This window comes from Cyprinus carpio, chromosome B5 (genome assembly GCF_018340385.1).
Source record: "Cyprinus carpio isolate SPL01 chromosome B5, ASM1834038v1, whole genome shotgun sequence".
In the NCBI taxonomy this organism is placed as follows: domain Eukaryota; kingdom Metazoa; phylum Chordata; class Actinopteri; order Cypriniformes; family Cyprinidae; genus Cyprinus; species Cyprinus carpio.
The window spans coordinates 3,188,566-3,209,199 of record NC_056601.1 but is presented as its reverse complement, the minus strand read 5'-3'; the positions used below and the strand labels follow the sequence as shown (position 1 = coordinate 3,209,199).

The following is a 20,634-nucleotide window of genomic DNA, read 5'->3' as shown; positions in this document are numbered from 1 at the left end:
TTCTCAATCGATTCAGTCTCACCTTCCTCAGTCACCTTTCCTTCCTCACCAGATGAACTCGCAAATCTCTCTTTTGATACTGCTAGCTGTGGTTGAGCTTTAAGGCTTGGGTCATGTATCCCACTGTCCTCTGTGCTCAAGGAGTCTGACTGGCCAGAAGTAATGGAGAAGTTTCTGGAAGAGGGTAGACCGGAGTCTGGAGAACTTATACCATTTTGCGGTGCTCCATTTGAGATTTTGGAAACCTGTTTGGCATCTTCACTCTTGGGCTCGGACTCGATCTGGTCGACCTCTTCAATGGACTCAAACACCTGGAAAAACAAACCAAACAGAAGAAAGCTACTCCAGGGGAAGGGGTTTTGGGAAGTGAAGAACTACCAGGAAAGAATGAGGAACATCGGTCAAGGGGGGCACCATTTGTAATCACATGCAAGTTTTAAGGAAATGTCAACTTGCATAAATATTCATGTAATGGCCACATCATCAGTCTGAATCTTACTTGAGTACTGCTGCTGGAGTCGCTCTGCAGCCTGGAATCTCTTTGCCTGCCTGAACTACAGCTCTGCGAGGACTGAATGGCAAACACAACACATTCCTAAGTAAATACTACATAAAATCAAAAGCAAACTTTCAGTCTGGACTGGAAGTCTTTGGTCTTAGAAGGTCACTCTGAGACACTCACCTCATTACTGACGGTGGAGTCACGGTGCATTATTCTCTGTGTGATGCTGTCTATACTCGCCCCAGACGAACATTTGGCTAACGCCACAGCATGCTGTTCTTTTTCTCTCTGCCTAACAATGGCCTCACACCCCAGCCATTCGCTCATTGTCTGCTCGTAGCATGCTCGCATCTGTTCATCCACCTGCAGAGTTCAGAGTATAAGAGACGGCAACATCTTACAATGAAATTCACTCAGTAAAAAACGTAAAAAGTGCTTTGACTCACAAACCATCTGAAATCCAATTAATCTTTCTTTGGAAAGAAGCTGACTAAAAAAACTAAATGGTTGATGCATTTATCAGAGGTATGGAAATCAACTGACTGGGTGACATATTTGCCTATTCCAGGGCAATCACTGGAAATCTTAAAGAGAATAAAGACTGAAGTAATGGACGTGTTATTTTTGCGGTTTAAAGTTGTTGCATGAAAAACAGTGCGTAATCTGCATAGGGATTTTTCCTGTAGAATTTCGCCTAGCAATGTAAACATGACTGCACCTTAAAACTTTTTGGGAGGATGGTTTTAACCAAAAAATACACTAACCTCTTTTCTCTCAGCCTCAGACATCCCAAATTGGTAATGACCCAGCAGGAAAGGCCAGATCTCCTTTCGCAAAGAAGGCTCAACTCCACCGAAATAAACTAGCCGCAGCAACTCCTTCTCTTCATAGGTCTGCAAACGAGCAGTGACACAACGACTCCAAAATGGGTAAACTGACTTCAAAGCACAAAATGGTACAAATGGTATTTGAATTCATTTATTTACATTTATATTTTTCCACTATTTTACTATGTTTATCAGTCAAACCAATACACACACACACACACACACACACACACACACACACACACACACACTGGTTTGCCTGTTTAGAGCATAAATTAGTCAACCAGTATAAGCACACTAACGATTACAGCCATAAGGGTACTTCTGTATAGATTTCACATTGATTTGCACCCTTTAGTGCCGCCACTCTGGCACTCAGGCTCTCAGCATTAGTCATCCAAATATTGTTTATGTGATAGAACTGAGAGAACTGTGATTAGGGACAAATGAATATTAATGAGTGTCTGGCGAAGATGCTCATTTAAACGTCTCCGTTTTGGACCCCAGGCAGGTTTGTGTGTGTGTGCGCAAGCTTACGCTGCAGTCTTGAAGAAACGTCTGCCACACTTCTGTCGTGAGGCCTCCGTAGGCGTCACTGGGCACATCTGGTTCCACAATAGTGTGATTGACAAGGCCAGACAGGTGAGTGCGTACCGTGGACAGGTGACGGCAGTACGCCAGCCCTGAGAGGGCAAAATATGTGTGTGATTGATTGAATAAGAGAGAATGTGAAGGTCACATTTGATGGAAAAAGATGGTGTTGTGAGACTATAAATTGATGAGTAATGGATACAAACATCCATAGAAAGCCCGAGAGATGATTTGGTTCTTCATGTTGTCACACAGCAACTTCAGAGGGGCCCTGCAAATAAGATATTTTTATTTTAGATTTTAGATATATAACAGTTATTTAATTTAGATTTATTTTATATTTACTTTTGTACAGAACAACAAGGTGCCACTTGAGTATGAAGTAATACCCAATTGTGATTTTTGGGTGAATTTAAATGTTAAAAAATACAACAACAGCAACAATAATAAAAGTCATTGCAGTAGTAGTATAAAGTTTACATTTCTACCCAAATTAAATGTAAATTCTACTTTGTACCTCAGACGCTTATTCTTGTTTATCTTCAGGTATCTTTTCAATTCTTATTAAATGAATCAAAATGGACTATACACTTTTTCATTCTGTCACTGTACCTTTCATGATTGCATCCATTGGGCGGTGCTCCCTCAGAGAAACTACTCTGTGAGCAGGAAGAGCAAGATGATTTCCTTGGTGTTGGGTGCCACATGTTTGCTCCCTGATCTATCAATTCTGGTGCCACTAACAGACAAACACACACAGAGAAATCTGATTATGCATTGAACATTTGGATACAAAAAAGAACTTATGTAGCAAAAAGCAGAGCAACAAGAACCCACTATTACACCCAGCTGTAAAAAAAAGAAAATATTGCAATAATATCAGACTGCATGGATTTAATGAAGTAATAACGGCTGCCGTGACACTCAAAATGAACAGGATCACATTCCAGGTCAGATTTAAAAGCCACTATTACTGTTACAAACGCATATGGTCATTATATAGTAAACATAAATTTCAAGTCTCCCGGAAAACACTCAACCATTAGCCCACAATTAACCAAGGGTCACTAAATTTCACTGGAGGAGGACTCCTGAACAAAACAGAAAACTCACACTGGCAACTAAGTGATTGCTTGCAGACGCAGAGGCCATAAAAGCAAGCATAAACTAGCAAGAAGTTGGCACGTCAGACAGATACATGAACACATAAATGAGAGGTGACAGGGAGAATTACAGCTGAGCTCAGGAGAGGATGGGGACTCTCCCGGGGAGCTGCAGTAGCGTTTTGGCATCACCAGCGTCTGCCGTTTAGGAGGCCACAGCCCTCTCGAGTTCAGGGAGAGAGATCGGGCCAGGAGGACAGTAACCAGTGAGAGATTGGAGGACTGGGTAAAAGTCACTGTAATGAGTCAAAACATCTCTGTAAAATCAAAGGAATGTTTGTGACAAATGACATGAATGGATAAAAACCAAAATGACAAACAATACCTAGATGGATACAACAGGCCCTTTTTCCTATTATCCACTTCTAAAAGCTGATATTAAAATAACCGTACCATAATCGGGAAACATTTACTGGCTCAAGAGCTTGTTTGATACCATGATTCAGTCTCTTACCAAATTCTGACTGGCTGTTTGGGAAAACAATGCGGAAGACATAATCTGTTGCTTCTTCCTCTTCTTTGTCTGAGACAGAGTCTGAGGATCCCTGTGGACATCTCTTCTTTAGCTTAGGAAATATCTTACCCTGGAAAAAGAAAAGTGAAACATCAATTCGATATACATGACTGCAGATGATGAGCAATGTGCAATCTACAGTAGAACAAATTATTGTTTCCATTTATAATTAATTTGTAACACACAAAATGAATTGCAATACAAATAACAGCACAGTGAGAGATTATTATTGATCTAAATAATACGGTAAAAATCAGCGTAGCTGATTACATTACTCCAGTGTCACGTGATCCTTCGGAAATCATTCTAAAATGCTGATTTGGAGCTCAGGAAACATTTCTTATTGTTATGAATGTTGAAAACATTTGTTGTGCAACTTAATATTTAAGTGGAAACCGTGAAACATTATGGATTATTTGATGAATAAAAACTTAAAAAAAAATGTAATTGAAAAAGAAATGTTTTGTAACAAATGTCTTTAGTACTTTTGATTAATTTCAGGCATCCTTGCCGAATAAAAGTACTGATTTTTTTCATAAAGAAACTGCCCCTGTACTGTACTGAATGTAATGTATGAAGTAATTGTAGAAATATTTTTAAAAAAAGTTAAAAAAAACACTGTGATTTAAGGGTCATATCAAACAGAGTTGTCTTAGACTTAAACAGAGGATACTAATAAAAATACTTGGTCAAATAATGGTAATGTTATGGCAAAAGTTATAATCCTAATGGAAGAACAAACAATTTTCAGTCTGTACACACTTTACATACTCTGAAATTAGATTAAGTGTGCATGCTGGGCAAAGGTGTACAGTAACATAAAATTTTGTACAGATCACTTTCTTACCTTTCCTCTCTGGGACCAAAGCGGCGGGTCTAACTGGCCGTGAGGCAGCAGACCATTTTCCAGACAGGAGAGGAACTGTAGGAGGTGACCACCACGGGGAAAACGAAGCGGTGGCCTTTGAATCCCATCCTGACTAACCAGAACCACTGTTCCCCCACAGTCCACTGCGGATAAAAATACATACACAATGGAATTAATATGAAATAATGTGACATGTTCGTTGACATTTAAAGAACATGGTCTCTCGCTATCACATATTACTAGGTTAAATACTTGAATGTTTTGTACATAGTGAACTCTTCTGTACCATGCAAAACATTTCCTCTCTTAACTGTATCTAATATCTGAATCATCATGATATTCTTAATATTGAAGCCATTACACAGCCTGTACAATAAGGAATCATTCATTGGCATTATTAGCAGAATTACATTGCTTCAGAATCTGAGTAAAGCCTCACTTTAAATTCTCATCTATCTCCAAAAGCAATTATGTTTTGATTAATTCTGCTCTCTCTCATCGGTCCACTGGTCTTGTGCTTGGATGAATATGAAAAGGGCAAGTACAACTGAGGATATTGGCTGAATATTTGAGTACACCCAAGTAGATTTACTTCACCAAAAGGGACTAGATACTAATTAACGTTAGATATGCTTTTAGCCTTCAGAAACTCTGTAGGGTCTATGAATGTTGGAGAATTTTGTACTATCACATTACAGTCATATTATATGTTAGGGTGGGCAATCTGACAATTTTATATCGTGATCGACAAAAGACAGAAAATCACTCGCTGATCTTGACTGAATTTGGTTGTTTAAAGGGTTAGTTCACCCAAAAACTATAGGTATATATGACTTTCTGCTTTCAGGCGAATCGAGTCGGAGTTATTTTAAAAATGTGTTTTTGAGCTTTCAAGCTGTTTAATGGCACTCAGCAGGTGTTGCAGTGCATCAGTCCAAAAGAAGTTAAATAAAAAGCGCCCATCCATAAAAAATGTGTCTCATACAGCTCTGGGGGTAAATAAAGGCCTCCTGTAGCAAATTGATGCTTTTTTGTAAGAAAATTATCCATATTCAAAACGTAATAATCACTTTAATGTAGCTTGCGCAAACTGTTGTACACAGAAGCAGCTCCGGGAGGATGATGAATAGATGTCGGCATTGTGTATGCACTGTAAGTCATGTGAAAACCAACGTTTGTTAAAAGGAGCAAAGGAAGGAAAGTTTCCTTAATTTAGCAAAGGAAAACCAGTCTCCTCTTGGCTTATACTGAAATCCTCTGACATTCTTTTTTACAAATCCTCGTCCTACACCACCAATCCATTAACGTTGTTTTGTTTTGATCTCTCCCCTGCGCTTCCGCGTTCGTCACTTCTGAGCGGCACATGCGCAAAGCTGACATCATACGTCATCCTCCCGGAGCTGCTTCCGTGCACAACAGTGAGCGCAAGCTACATTAAAGTGATTATAACATTTTAAATATGGTTATTTTCCTTACAAAAACAGATCGATTTGCTACAGGAGGACTTTGTTCACCCTCCAGTGCTGTGTGAGACACTTTTTTTATGGATGGGCACTTTTTTTAACTTCTTTTGGACTGATGCACTGCAACACCTGCTGAGTGCCATTAAACAGCTTGAAAGATCAAAGACAATTTTAAATATAACTCCGACTGGATTTGTCTGAAAGAAGAAAGTCATATACACATAGGATGACTTGAGGGTGAGTAATTAATGGGCTAATTTTCATTTTTGGGTGAACTAACTCTTTAATGCAATACTGTGTTTTAAGTCATAGACTTGTTCCAGTCTGGATATTCTCAATAGTGCATGTCAAAATAGGGAAGACTGTGATTTAGATCATTTTGTGTGATTTAGAAGTGATATGATATTTTTTGGGAAGATTGCCCACTCTTATTATATGTGAATTATTCACTGATCTGTCAGAATTATGGAATAAGTAAGAAACTGCAGGATGTGTGTCATTTGGGTGCCAGTTGGATGTTTTTCAACCTGGCACAATGTCACCTACCCTGCTGATGACAGTGCAAGTACACAATCTCCTCCAGGCGGATTGTCATGGCATAGTCCCAGTAAACACTGCAGGAAAACATTTAATATGTAGTTTAATATAGAATATTTTTTATATCAGCTTCACAATAAGCATTTACAGTCGATTTTAGCATTAGGATAAAGGGAAAAATGCCACTCTGTCTATATAAGTAAAAAATATATACATAAAACAACATTATACAGTATTATATTATAAACATTGAACAAATCAATAAATACATTACTTTGCTTTCAAATGTTAAACCTTAAAACATAGAGCTTTTGTTTTGGTGGAAAACTGCAGGTTTAAAGATTTTTAAATATTTATTCTCTTTTGTTGACAACAGATTTAGAAATAATTCTCATTACTTAGGAAGATTAAGAATGGAACGTTTCAGTTTGAAATGTGTCGAGTTTGCATCCCTGTATTATGGTGGAACGAGAAATCCTGTAATATATTACATCTTATAATATCCTGTGATACTCTGATTCTTCATAAAGATCATTCATACATTACATTTTATTAAAAGAACAAACTGTTCTGTTTATTCTGAGTCCCACCTCTTCTCATAGTCGAGATCTCCCATGGAGCCGTTCATTAGCTGATTTGGCGTCCATTTCAGAGTCATGCAGTAAGCCGTCTGGTGTAGAGAGAGGTACCCTGGGATTGCTTCCATATCATCCCTCTGAAAGCACCACAACAGAAGCCCACATTATGAAGCAACTGCACATCTATAATCAACAATAAACGCTGCTCATACTATGTTTTCAGCTAGTAGCTTTTTGCACTTTTATTATATATTTTCTATGTAATTACAATAAAGCAAACAATAATTTAATCTTTACATAAATATGCAGTCAGAAATAATCCCCTAAAGATCTGTCGTAATTGATAGCTGTTTAATGCATTATTTACCGGCTGCACCAGAACGTTGTTCTTGCCGAACAGGAGGGTCGCTCTGGAATTCTGATGAAGAGACTCCACATAGTCTCTGGCAGACGGGGAGGGAGATGGCCTTTCATCCATACTACTACTGGAGTGTCTTTTCTGAATCTGATCACATACATGCACACATTATTAAGAACTGAGGGCAATCGCTAACCTAATATGTTTCTACCAAAACATTACATCAGCAACTAATGAAACCAGACAACATCCACAATTAAAGTGATAAACCCTAGCAAACAAAGTGTTACAGGATCTATTCGTCTTGTTTTCCTAACAATACGCCACTACATCTATCTGTCCAAGGCAGATAAATGTGTGGCCGCTGGTGAGTCATTAGATGTATATTTGCTTCTCCTCTTTCATACATCAAATAGGCACTTGGCACCAAAAACTGGGCTTTTACAGCTCACTAGCAGATTTTTGTAATAAAAATACATCAGAAAACAAGCCCGGAGTGCAGTGCAGTCAGATCTATCAGAGTCGAAAAACAAGCGCTGTGTGTCCTGCTGTTGTGTGGGTGTTGGCGATGACCAGAGAGAGTGATCAGTCAGGAATCTGACGGCTGCGTTTGGTAATGGAGCTGGGTAATGATGTGAAACATATCTCTTGAGTGAAGGTTCATACTCTGAACACTCAAACACACAGACCACAGCATGACTCTTATGGATCACAACCCTCTTCAGAAACTGTGATGAAGTGTACTGCACTGATTTCAAAGGCTAGAACCTCACCGAACAAATGCAAATACACAAACTAAAAGGTCTTGCTTTGAAATATTGAAATGTCATTTATTTTGGCTTTTCCATATCTATGTTATGCAGTCTGTTGTGTAAGAAAACATCCAATACTGATAACCAGCTTATACAAGATGTTGAAAGTACTGGTGCATAATGCTTAAAAACACCCTGTCACTATGTATTATGACTTCAATGTGACATGCAATTGACTGACAATAAACTGCTTTTGACCCCTGACATTTCCTTGAGGCACGGTTGGATACATCAAGTGAATTTCAAATGGCCTGAACTTTTAGTTTGAAATGGCACTTCCATCTCGTTCAAATGCACAAGAGCTTTCAATTTTGCTAATTTTGTTAAGTGTGAACAGACTGAGAATATCAGTGCATCTATAAAACTAGCTCTTATTCTTGACCTTATTTTTAAGAATGTACTATCTTGAATATTGTGTGAAGTGCCATAACCCAGAATGCTAAGATCAATATATCACCCTGCACTAATTGTGATGAAATTTCTGCAATATCAGCACTAAACAGAACTGTTACTTACAGTTGCACATTCAACTGGGATAAGTATTTAAACTGACAAAAAGTGTGTTAAACCCATTTATACAATCACAGATCACTCACACAGAGGGCAGGTCTCTTTGTAGGAGAGTCTTGTCGGCAATGGCCACTGTGAATACGATGCCTTTGCACCAACTCGTCAGCTGAAGGATCTGTCCAGAAATGATCTGCCGTCTTCATTTTAGTGTACTCCAATGCACAGGGGCCCACTAAAGAAGAAATAAAGTTGAACACACATTATCTGCACAATGCCAGGAATCCAAAAGAAACAATAAGACACAAAATAGCTCCGTCCAAAACCTAGTGAGCTGCCTCCCTAAATAAGCAACTGCAGCATCCCTTCATTAGTGAATGATTTCAAATATTCCACATAATTAGTGCTCTGCATGGAAGACTCACAACTGATTTCAATAGAATTTGATGTTGTCAAGTTGCTAAGCTAATGGTATGAAACTCAAATAAGCATACAAATATGTAGAACACAAATATTGGGTAAAATAAAAAACTTAACTAGTGGATCATTTAAAATAATATAGAGATCTATTTCTTCACTAATACTACAGTTTTCAGGATAAAATATTTCTCTTGTCCACCAGCTTTATTTTTCCATTCAGCATGTGAAAAAATGAAAATACCACACCTATTTTTATGCTCATTTTATTATAACGCACAAAAAAAAAAAATCGCATAAAAAAAAAAAATGCTGGATGGAAATGTCAAGATGCGCATAAATTCTAAAAATGTGCATAAAAAATGTATGCGCATAACTGAGTAGGATAAACTTTTCATTCCGATAAGAAAAAATGCGCATAAATCGATGAAAACACATCTACCGAATAAATTCCACCATGTGCATTGAAAAAGTCATGTGACTTTGCGCTATGAGACAGGATAACTTGACTAACCTGCGGACTGATCTCATTCACAGCATCTATATGTTGTTTTGTCATTCTGAAATGCCCGAGGAAAGTCAAAAGTATTTCTGTATAATTACTGTCTTACATGACAATTTAGTGCCAGTTTATCAGGAAGTGATGATTTTGTTCTCTTTGACTCGTTGGATGGAAACTGTGCTTTATTTGCAAATGTTTTATGCGATATTCCAGTTTTGCACATAAGTTAAATTTGCATCTTTGGATGGAAACATAGCTACTGACTTCACTAGGTTTTAAAACAGTCCATGTCACCAGATTTCATTAAGAATGAGAATGATGAATAAAAAGCATGCCTACCTAACAAAGAGGCGAGGATAGGGCCATCCACAGGGTCCATTAGGATAGCCTCCTTCTCATAAAACTTACTGAAACAACATTAAAAGTCACTTTAATTTAACATAATGCAAGCTGGCAAGTTTGATTATACCTAAAAGAAACTGGTCAAGCTTGCTTTCTCTTCGTATCTCTATCCCACCTCTCTCACCTGCTGTTTTCCACCAGGTACAGCACGATCTTGTCTAGCACTTTCTCAATGAGTGCGGTGTGGATCCACACATGTCTGACGGCCTGAGGTGAGAAGTTTAGGACTTTGGGCATCTTACGGGTGCTTTCGCTGTATGAGAGAGACTGACTTCGTCTGAAGTGAAGAACAAAGGTCAATAAAACATTTTTAAACTGTCAAAATCAATTCCCATGTAGATGCTTATGCGTTTAAATTAACTTTTGTCCACTGGGTGGTACTACTGAGTATATTACTCTTCCCAGGAATAGTATTCACTGGCATTTTGCCTGTGGACATATGTTGGTAGTATTTATGAGCTGCAGAAAGCAAACACGTTGCAGGTTTGTACTATTGCTGTATTGTATTGCTGTATACAACTGAGTTGTATGTTGTATTGGAGGAGATCACAAAGTCTGTTCTCACTTGCTCTCAAAGACCAGTTCCAACTCCTGGGCTTTTCTGCACAGCTCTTCAGCTGGAGGGAAGCTTTTACCCACTTTGGTGAAGAGCGCAGCTATCTTGTTGCTTCGTAGGAAACCAGCAGCTCTCCGCTTCAACCCGTGAAGCACACAGGCTTCAACAGCAGCTACACACACATACATTTACAAAAACAAAATGGACAATAGGACACAAATGGACCATTTTCCATAAAGAAGAAAGAGCATGTTACGCCAGTCCATGAAAGGCTTTTGTGCATCACAGAAACAAAAATAGTGACATGATCTCAAAATAGTGAAAACTGTGCTGTGAAAATGTGGGAATAAACACTTCCAGACTCATAAAAAACTCATAAAACTCATCCAGAAATTATACTACTGTTAAAAATGTTTGAGGTCAGTAAGATTTCTTTTAAGGAATTAATACTTATACTCAGCCAAGGATGTACTAAATAGATTAAATGTGACAGTGAAAACATTTATAATTTTACAAAAAGGTTTCTATTGCAAATAAAGGCTGTTCTTTTGAACTTTCTATTCATTAAAGAATTCTGAAAAATCAAAAAAAAAAAAAAAATTGCATCATGTTTTGCACAGAAATATTTAGCAGTACAACTTTTTTTCCCATTGATAATAATAAGAAATATTTCTTGAGCACCAAATCAACATATTACAATGATTTCTAAACAATTATGGGACACTGAAGACTGAGGAAATCTTTGCAACTTTGCCATTACAGGAATAAATTACATTAAAACTTATTAAAATAAAACATATCTTTTTATATTGCAAAATATATTTCAAAATATTAAAGTATTTCTGATAAAAAAAATCAGCTTTGGTGAGCATATGAGACTGCTTTCATAAACTTAAAAAAACTTTAAGTAATTGGATAGTGTAAATTTCCAAGCATACTGTATTATTAGTAGGGGATAATGTAAAACAATCCCTGAGACCCAGATGTGAAACGGAGGGTTCCTGTAGGACCCTAAACTGGTTTGTACATTATAACTCTCGTATTTGTCTACTTTTGAACACATAAACTAACAGAAAAGAAATATTAATCTAAGCATCTATTATTTTATTATGTGAAGAGCTATGCATGAAAATTGTACATGAAGTTAAGCTGTAATCTAACTCTAGCACTCTCTATTCTAATTTTATTTTATCTATTTGTTTTCTTCTTTATTTAAAAACAACTTGACCCTCTAACACTTGCACTCTCTATTCTATTTCTATTCTAACTGCTTGTTTTCTTGAAAAAAACCCCCTGACAATAGCATTCTCTACTCTTTTTCTATTCTATCTACTTGCTTTCTTTTTATTTATTATAAAAAAGACCTTCTTACACTAGCATTCTCTATTGTTTTTTCTTTATTCTTTTTTTTTATTCTTTTGACTTGTTTTATTTTTATTTAAAACAACACACAACCCTCTAACACTTGCAATTTCTATTTCTATTTTATTCTACAAGTTTTCTTTTTATTTATTATAAAAAAATCCTTGCTAAATGTACTGTGCATTAGGCTAACCGAGACTTGTCACAGCACTTAAATATCATTGCTCTTTTGTTGGTTTTGATGACTTATTGTCCTCATTTGTAAGTTGCTTTGGATAAAAGCATCTGCTAAATGACTAAATGTAATGCAAATATGTAATCAAACTAAAACACCCAAAGACAGTCAGATGAAACACAAATACGTCGTGGGCTGAGACACACTGGACTACGTGGCAGTGCCTGCAGAGCTGATATTGAAGCTCTCTCAGGACTAATCTTGTGAATCTGCTAGGATGGGGTCGGGGGAAAGCCTGCGTAGCCATGGAAACCTTCACTGATGGAGCACTTGTGCTCATTGAGAGCTGGGCAGGGCTCTGGAACAACATCAGCTGTTTTATCATTATTCGTGTCCAAGTCAGACTGAAATGCCCGAGAGATAAACAAGTCTACAGCTCAGGTTAAAATCTCTTAACAATTCAGAGAGATGCACATCCATACAAACACAGCAGCCGCTTTCATCTGATGCTGTATTCATCGCTCCTCTTTGACCAGCCTAAATGGATTCATGCCGAAGAGAGAACACAGATAAAAATGAGCGGGTGAAATGAATGAGCAGTGGATGCATGGGCCATCAAACAGGTTCAAAAGGTCTTTAACACGTTTCTAAAGACACTAACTACTGAGAGGATCTTTAGTTCATTTACAATAACAGAATCTTCTTTTAACTCACCATCATGTCATTCAGAACTCTTATTATGACTGTTTCTACTTAAAGAAGTTGTTTACAGAAGCCTCAATTTATCAAAAAGGACAAAATGCTTAATTTTAGTGACAATACAATAGCTTTGCTTATGAAACAAACAAATTTAAAGTTGTTATTCACTGAAAATTGTCCCTTCGAAACTCTGAAATGTTAGGGCACCTTTAAACAAGATGTCTCAAGATGTACCAGGTATAATGATGATTTGCATTTATTATCACGGGTTTTCATATGTCTGTGACTGATCGCATCAAGAATGAATGTTTTGGATTGCACTATATCGTTGATTAAAAATGCAGTAATATTGGGAAATATTAGCACAATTTGAAATAATCTTTTCCAATATATTTAAAAATACCATTTTCTGTGATCAAAGCAGAATTTTCAGCATCATTAGTCCAGTCTACAGTGCCACATGATCCTTCAGAAATCATTCTAATATGCTGATTTGGTGCTTAAGAAACATTTCTTAATAATATCAATGTTGAAAACATATTTTTGTGGAAACTTAATGACCCCGCTGCAAATTTGCGCATATTAATACTAAATGCTATACATGGTTTTATCATTGTTTAATTGTGTGATACTGTATTTGGTTAAATTTTGGTCCCAATATTAAAATTTTACCCATACACTACAGGTTGTTTCAGCTTTTACATATGTTACTGTTTTTGTTAATTAACTAAAATTTACATCTGCATCGTGCTATCAAAGTACAGTTTTTAAACATTATCACCCATTAGAACATGCAGAAACGAAAAAAAAAAAATTCTTTAAGATATTTTGTTAAGGAGAACAGACTGAAAAAAGTATTTTTTCTTGTAACCCAGATTTCTGAAATGTTCACCTGACCAAAAAAAAACAACAAAAAACAACCACAATTAAATATCTGCTTTATACATCTTTCACTCAGGAGAGGAAATCTGAGTTTAAACTTGAAAGATTGTTTTTTGGCCATGTTTCTCAGCCCTATACAGTAGCTGAACTTTTCCTTTATGCTTATTTTCTTCAACTTTCTTTTCCGTTTCGTTTTACCTTCTACAGAATGATCTGTGACTACAGCTCACTTTAGATGCACGATGGCCTGGATGCAAAGTAGGCCTCAATTAATTTTATTCCAACTGATTCTCAATTCAGTCATTTTACTGTGAGAGTGAAATGACAAATCAGTATGCAAGGAAAATGAATGCAGCTTTATCCCAAAGTAAAATGAAAGTGAGCATGCAGAGACAGAAGAAAATTATATTCCAGCCAAATATGTTTCCAAAGCAATATTCAGAGCAATAAACAAGCCCCACGACTCATTCGGTCTCAGGAAATGGCACAGGGAGCAGGCGGCCACCCCCAACCCTGATCTCAAACGCTCATTAAAAATGTAATCATACCACCAGCCCTAATGGTTTCTAATCACACTGTCACAGTGTGAACGAAATGAAACCTGGATATATACGATCCCTTCCACTCCCACTGACCAGCACTTTACTCTGCAACATAATGACGCGTCTGAGTGTAAAAGCGTCTGAGTGACGAACAACATGCTTTTAAAGCCACACGTAGATTAGAGACAAAATTAAGAGATGTCTTAAAACCCCACAGAACTGCACACAGTTGATAATCGCGTCCCATATCGGCAATGATGAGAAATGTCAGTGTTGACACTTCCATCTGTGGTGTGTAAACATCGCTATAATCACAATGGCTAATTACTGACCCATTGCTGCCAGCAGAGTCTGGCTACCCTCCATTCATCTCCTATTATCTGCCAGTGCTTCACTAGAAGCAGCAGCGATATTAAACCATTACAGTGTTAACATACACACTCCCTAATGCAGTTCATCCATTATGGCATAATGATTAAGCTTTCTTTCTTTTCTCTTTCAGTATCCTTGCTTTTGTCTTGATTCTGTTGAAAAGTGCCCAGAGGAAAATGCTATTGCTCAGAGGTTGCTCTTTCTTGGTTCAAGAGTTCATGATGATTCTTTCATCATTTACTCGCCCGCATGCTGCTGTAACCCTTTCTATCTCCTGTGGAATACAATTTCTTTAAATAACGGATATTTTAAATAGCTGTTTTTGTTCATGCAATGAAAATCAGTGGGATCCAAACCAACATTGGACCCAACTGGCTGAATGACTATGGATGAAATCCACAGAAGAAAATAGTGCATCCCAATTTGGAACAATGAGGGAGAGAAAATTATATAATTTACATAAATTTAAGCGTGAATCATCACTTTTGTCTCAGATGTCTCAGAAATGAAAGACACAAATGAGACAACCATTGACGCACAAGAAGTTTGCATTTTGAATTAGTGGAATTTCTGAGAAACTTTGAGATATGTTTTTTTTTATTATTATTTTTTATTTTTTTATCTTGCATACTTTGGTACCTTGGCAGATCTGGGCCAGCGTTATTATTGTTAAACAAAACCCAAACCATAAAAAAAAAAAATAATAATTTGAAATAAAAGAAATAACTGAAATAAAAAATCTACATTTTTGCCAAGCCAACATTATCATTTTTATTTAGTTTAGGATAAAGTAATAAATAACTAAAACTAAAATGTAATAAAACCAACACATTAAAAAAGACAAAAACAACTAAATACATGAAAATAGAAAATACCTTATTATACCTCATAAAAATGTGTTAATATGAAACTCTAGAGATGTATGTGAGACCACTGGAGTCTTTCTTTAGGAGAAACATCTGAGACTTCAGCAAAAGGCTATCCATTTAATCTCATTGCTGATGGGATTTTTTCCTATAGTTGCCTCTTCTACGAACTCTTGCATTTCATCCAGCAGAGGTTCAGCGATGTGGCAGGAGACAGTTGAGAGGACTTGAGATAGAGACAGAGCAGGGCAGGGGAGAGTCACGATGAATCAGAAGTCAATGAATTACAGGAGACTAAACAACCGGCTGAAACCAGAAACCAGCAATACACACAGGCCCTATAATCATCTACCGAATCCCACTGCAGGAACATAATAAAATGAGTTAACAAGGCCATTAATCAAAAGCTATTTTTCAAGCTACTTTGATTGGTGTTATTCAGAAACACCACAAAGCGTGGCTTAAAGAAATAATCTCCACTAGCTGTTTCTGCGAGCTCGAACTGCAAGGTTTTGTTGATTCTGTTCTACCCTGTCGAGACACTTTTGAAAACAATAATCGCTTGGATGCAGAGTCTAATTTACACACATTGCAAACCTGCCAACAGCGTTTGACCCCTCACAGAGCTCTGCTGATTAAATTCTAGGGAAGGTGGTATGGTTGCCAGCATCCTGGAGTAATAAAAGCTGTTTAGAAAATGTAAAAGTGTATAAACAAAAGAAAAAAGAAAAGCTGAACAGGCCTATAAACCCTTCACCTAACAGGCTGAATATGATCTGGCAGAAACTGGATTATTAACGACTACTCATTTATTCTTTATTATCATGTCATGCTACCTTGATGTGAAATTGCACACAGTGACAGAGAAGATGCACGTCCGAGTGATGACTTTATTACATGGACAGATTTTCTACTGACAAACAGCGGGCAGCACTTACTGCAACACGATCAATTACACATTCATTTACTGCTCCATATACGCTGAAATTATCCCTCTATTTTAATCTAGACTTAATAAACTTGACACTTTTCGACATTTACACGCTTTGACACTTTCCAAGCCCTGTTAAATACCGAATGTTCGCTCTACCTGGAAATCAGCCAAACCATCATGCTGCCCAACATTTGGCAGGAACTGAAACACAGCTGATCCCCGGAGCCTCCCATGGAAAAGAAAAAAGAGGTATCTTTAATATTTCAATTGTTTGTTCTTGAAATAATTACAGGCATGAGAAATTAAGAGCAAATAGATGGAAATTCTTTGCCATCACAAAAGTAAATGACATTTTAAAATATATTCAAATAGAAATCAATTGTTTTGTATTGTAATAATATTTCTAAATACTACTGCTTTTACTGTATTTTTGATCAAATAAATGCCTTGGTGAGCATAAAAGACTAAAAAAAAGTTTTTACTTCTCTTAAAAATTGAATTTCATTTGATACCAAGTCATTTGATACCATGTAACATAACCAAGAACTATTAACTACTAAGTATAGTTTTGCTAAGCACTGTCAACCAAATGTGCAAATATTTGTGATGAATTTTAATCCAATTACAATTAAACATAGTTGCAATTTTACACAGTATAAAATAAACAACACCTTTTCAAGGATTTTTTTTAAAAAATAAAATCTATTATGTATCGTTTAGACCTTTTTATTGTGTGTACAACAAGCGGCAACCTCCCGCTTTCTCTTGTGAGGCCAACACGGAAGTGACTTAAACTGTAATGCCCAACTTTACAGAAGAAAAAAACATGTTCACAGCCTGGTTCAAAAAATTATTTTGGTCTATATAGCTAATTTTGCCCTTCATGACAACTGTGAGGGAGTGAATTTTTTATAACTCATCCATTTAAATTATATTAAGCCTTAAAGTTCTGCATAATTAAGGGCGTGGCCACTTGAGTGACAGGTAGATTGCCGCTGCTGTCACCACCAACAAGATAGGTGGGTGTGGTTTCAGCAACCAGCTCCCGCCTCTTTGCCCATTTTCATTATCCGGGAGTGACGCGCGGTGACGCGCTGCCAAGATGGCGAATATAGATGGCAAAATAAACAACATTTCTTTGGTGATTTCAAATATGAAATTTAATCGCAAGCCTAGTGAACAATTTTGTAGAATTTGATGTTTCCCCATTCAAAGAGATAAGAGTTGCACATGGATGCCCGAGAGGCGTTTCAAAGATGGCTGCCGAGTGACATGACTTGTCTTAAAGGGACTTTGACTACATCCATGTTTTTTACAGTCTATGGCAGGGATCCTCAAATCTGGACCTTGAGATCCACTTTCCTGCAGAGTTTAGCTCTAACCCTAATCAAACACACCTGAGCAAGCTAATCAGTGTCTTTGGGATCATTAGAAAATCACAGGTAGGTGAAGTTGATCAGGGTTGGAGCTAAACTCTGCAGCGCATTGGACCTCCAGGGTAAGATTTGAGGAACCCTGGTCTATGGTGTACAAAGGTAGTGGGAAATAAATCAATAAGCCCCAAGAAGCCGTGGTTTACAGTGAATTTATAACAGCTAAGAGGCGTTGTTAGGCACGACGCGAAGCGGAACGGTTATTCCATATACAGTACGTATTAAGGTTTCACAAAATAAACAGAGCAAATAAACTGTTACAATATAAATAAAAACAGTATTCTTCCACCAAACAATGTAGTTCCTCAGAAACAGTTGTGGTTCCAACAAAGTGGTTGCCGAGCAACACACAGAAGTTAACAAAGGTGTATGTTTGCTCAACCAATCAGAATCAAGTTCCGGAACTATCCCTTTTATAAAAAACAATAACTCATGAGCTGCACAAAGTAATTCTGCAATGTCGATGCAGCTGTATGTAAAATGAAAAAGCACTTTGATCAAAAACTTTCCTTGAAGCTGAACACCAAAATAAAGCATGAGTAGGTACTTGGGGTTAGAAACAAACGTAAAACTTTTCTACCAGCACATTTCAGCTAAACATTTGCATGTTCAATGACTTACCACAAAATGAAACAATATGGCTGCTGTCTTCATGAACAAACTTCCTTGTCACTGCTTCCTCCATGATCTGCTTGACCTGTGAGACATGGAGACACAACAGAGGCTGACTGAGTCAGCAGAATGCATACAGCATGATGAACTAAAGCAAACACTGGTCTACAGCTTATTTTACGCATTGTGGATGTTCCCATGATTGGTGAATCTGTCGAACGATGCAGGGCTTATGAATATATTCTCTCTCACAAGTACTCTCATTTGGCACCATCAAACACTCAAAGCTGAAAACAAATACCAGGAAGGAGAGAGTGTATACGAGGTGAGTAGGAAGAATGCAGACTGTGATTCACGTACCCTGGCTCTTAAGAGGAAAAGGAGAAATTGAGAGTTGGCATGCGTGATTTATGCACAAAGCGCTTCCTCATCATGACTGTGGATGGTGAAATCATTTTAATGAAACGGCAGTCTTTATAATGTCTTCACTAGACTGCACTGCACACACATGCACGTGCATGTATATATGCAAAGAAATACACATTCAACAGATAATCAAAAGATTTTGTGACTTTGGGTGAGGTAAAAACACAATTTTGTGCATTCAGAATCTAATATTCGCCTAGTCTCAATGAGATATAAAAATACACAAAAACACTCATACCCTTCACTTGCATAAAAGCTTTTTCTTAACAACCTCTAGTTTCTCCAGTGTGAAAGGGTCTGGCTGAAAGAAATTAGTCTGCTGATTGGCTTGAGGAAGTGGCTAATGAAAATTTCTTACTAAGTGTGTTTCCTCTTTTGATACATTGGACAATGACAAGAAAGTGAGGGCAGAAGAAATGTGAAAGAAACCCTGGGTTATGCAGCGTTTTACACCTGTAATCTTGAAAGGGGTTCAGCACACTCCTGTTTCGCTTAAGTCGTTGCTTATTAAATATTAATGGATGCCATGTACTTTTCAGCATTAACATCAAAAAGATAGAGCCAAAAATGTCAAAGAGTGAAGACACCTCCTTTTTTGTCTTAGTTTTTATTTTTCTTCAGACAACCAGAGTGCATTTACGTGATGACATTTCCACCCTAAGGCAAAATGTATTGCTCAAAGTATGCACTTTCTTAGCTCAGAAGATTTTTTCTTTTTTTGATACATTTAATTTAAGTATCAGCAGTGTTTCAGCTGTATATAATACAGGCAAAAGTTTGGGATCAACTAAGATGTTTTTTTATTCAATAAGGACACATCAAATTATTTAAAATTAAATACATTTATAATTTTACAAAATAATTTTAATTTAAATAAATGCCATTCTTTTTCACTTTCAATTCTTTAAAAAATTATGAAAAAATGTATCATGGTCTCAACAAAAATATTAAGCAGCATAACTGTTTCCAGCGTTGATAATAATAAGAAATGTTTCCTGAGCACCAAATCAACATATGCACATGATTATATATATATATATATATATATATATATATATATATATATATATATATATATATATATATATACAAGATTCTAAAAATCATCACAGGAGTAAATGACATTTCAATGTCCAGTATGAAGTCTTAAAACCTGATGACCCAGAATCAATTATTATTAAAAGATGACCAGTGTTAAAATGACACTCGTTTCACCTCAAATGTGAAAAGCCTGTTACTGTGCTCATCTGCTTTAGCATTCAGACTGTGGATGTCCTCTGATTCAGATACTTACACCCTGACCTTCTCTTCCATTTACCCATAACTAATGCAACAGGACAATGCAAGCTCTTCAGAGCGAAACCTGTTGATTTGGTGCGCCCTAAGAACAAGTCACAGCCTTTCCGGCTTTTTCTTCGGAGAATCTGGCATTTAAAAAAATCCCAGCTCAAACTAAAAAAATAAAATAAAATCTACAACTAAAAATTGCTTTATCAGAATAGTCAACATTAATCTCTTGGTTTGACAGGAGGTTTGAGATTAAGTGCTTAATTTTTGAAAATGGCCATTGTATTGATTTCTTCTCACTATCTTAATCATTATTCTAACCTCTAGAGTTTAAACACCATGTATGAATCACCTGATGCTATAAATAACTCCGGATGTATACTTATCTCCTCCTCCATACTACAGATTCACACCTATCCAAACCTCCAGAGAGAGAAAGAAGGACGC

The 20,634-nt window shown here is 36.9% G+C and overlaps 1 protein-coding gene across 3 annotated transcripts in view; it reads right to left on the bottom strand.

Moving 5' to 3' along the window:
* The window catches only part of LOC109090363 (small G protein signaling modulator 1-like), a 39,046-nt gene that overhangs the window by 4,875 nt on the left and 13,537 nt on the right, over positions 1-20,634 (bottom strand). For 2 of the 3 annotated variants that reach the window (XM_042723623.1, XM_042723625.1), the window contains exons 3-20: positions 18,484-18,559; positions 10,607-10,769; positions 10,166-10,318; positions 9,979-10,046; positions 8,810-8,955; positions 7,411-7,548; positions 7,056-7,180; positions 6,475-6,542; positions 4,445-4,608; positions 3,538-3,667; positions 3,155-3,319; positions 2,533-2,659; positions 2,127-2,191; positions 1,867-2,012; positions 1,267-1,395; positions 683-865; positions 500-571; positions 23-311 (exon numbers count right to left, since the gene is read on the bottom strand). In XM_042723623.1, coding sequence (XP_042579557.1) covers positions 23-311; positions 500-571; positions 683-865; positions 1,267-1,395; positions 1,867-2,012; positions 2,127-2,191; positions 2,533-2,659; positions 3,155-3,319; positions 3,538-3,667; positions 4,445-4,608; positions 6,475-6,542; positions 7,056-7,180; positions 7,411-7,548; positions 8,810-8,955; positions 9,979-10,046; positions 10,166-10,318; positions 10,607-10,769; positions 18,484-18,559 — 2,407 coding nt within the window. The remainder of the gene's footprint in view (positions 1-22; positions 312-499; positions 572-682; positions 866-1,266; positions 1,396-1,866; positions 2,013-2,126; positions 2,192-2,532; positions 2,660-3,154; positions 3,320-3,537; positions 3,668-4,444; positions 4,609-6,474; positions 6,543-7,055; positions 7,181-7,410; positions 7,549-8,809; positions 8,956-9,978; positions 10,047-10,165; positions 10,319-10,606; positions 10,770-18,483; positions 18,560-20,634) is intronic. The other variant, XM_042723626.1, reaches the window with a different exon arrangement.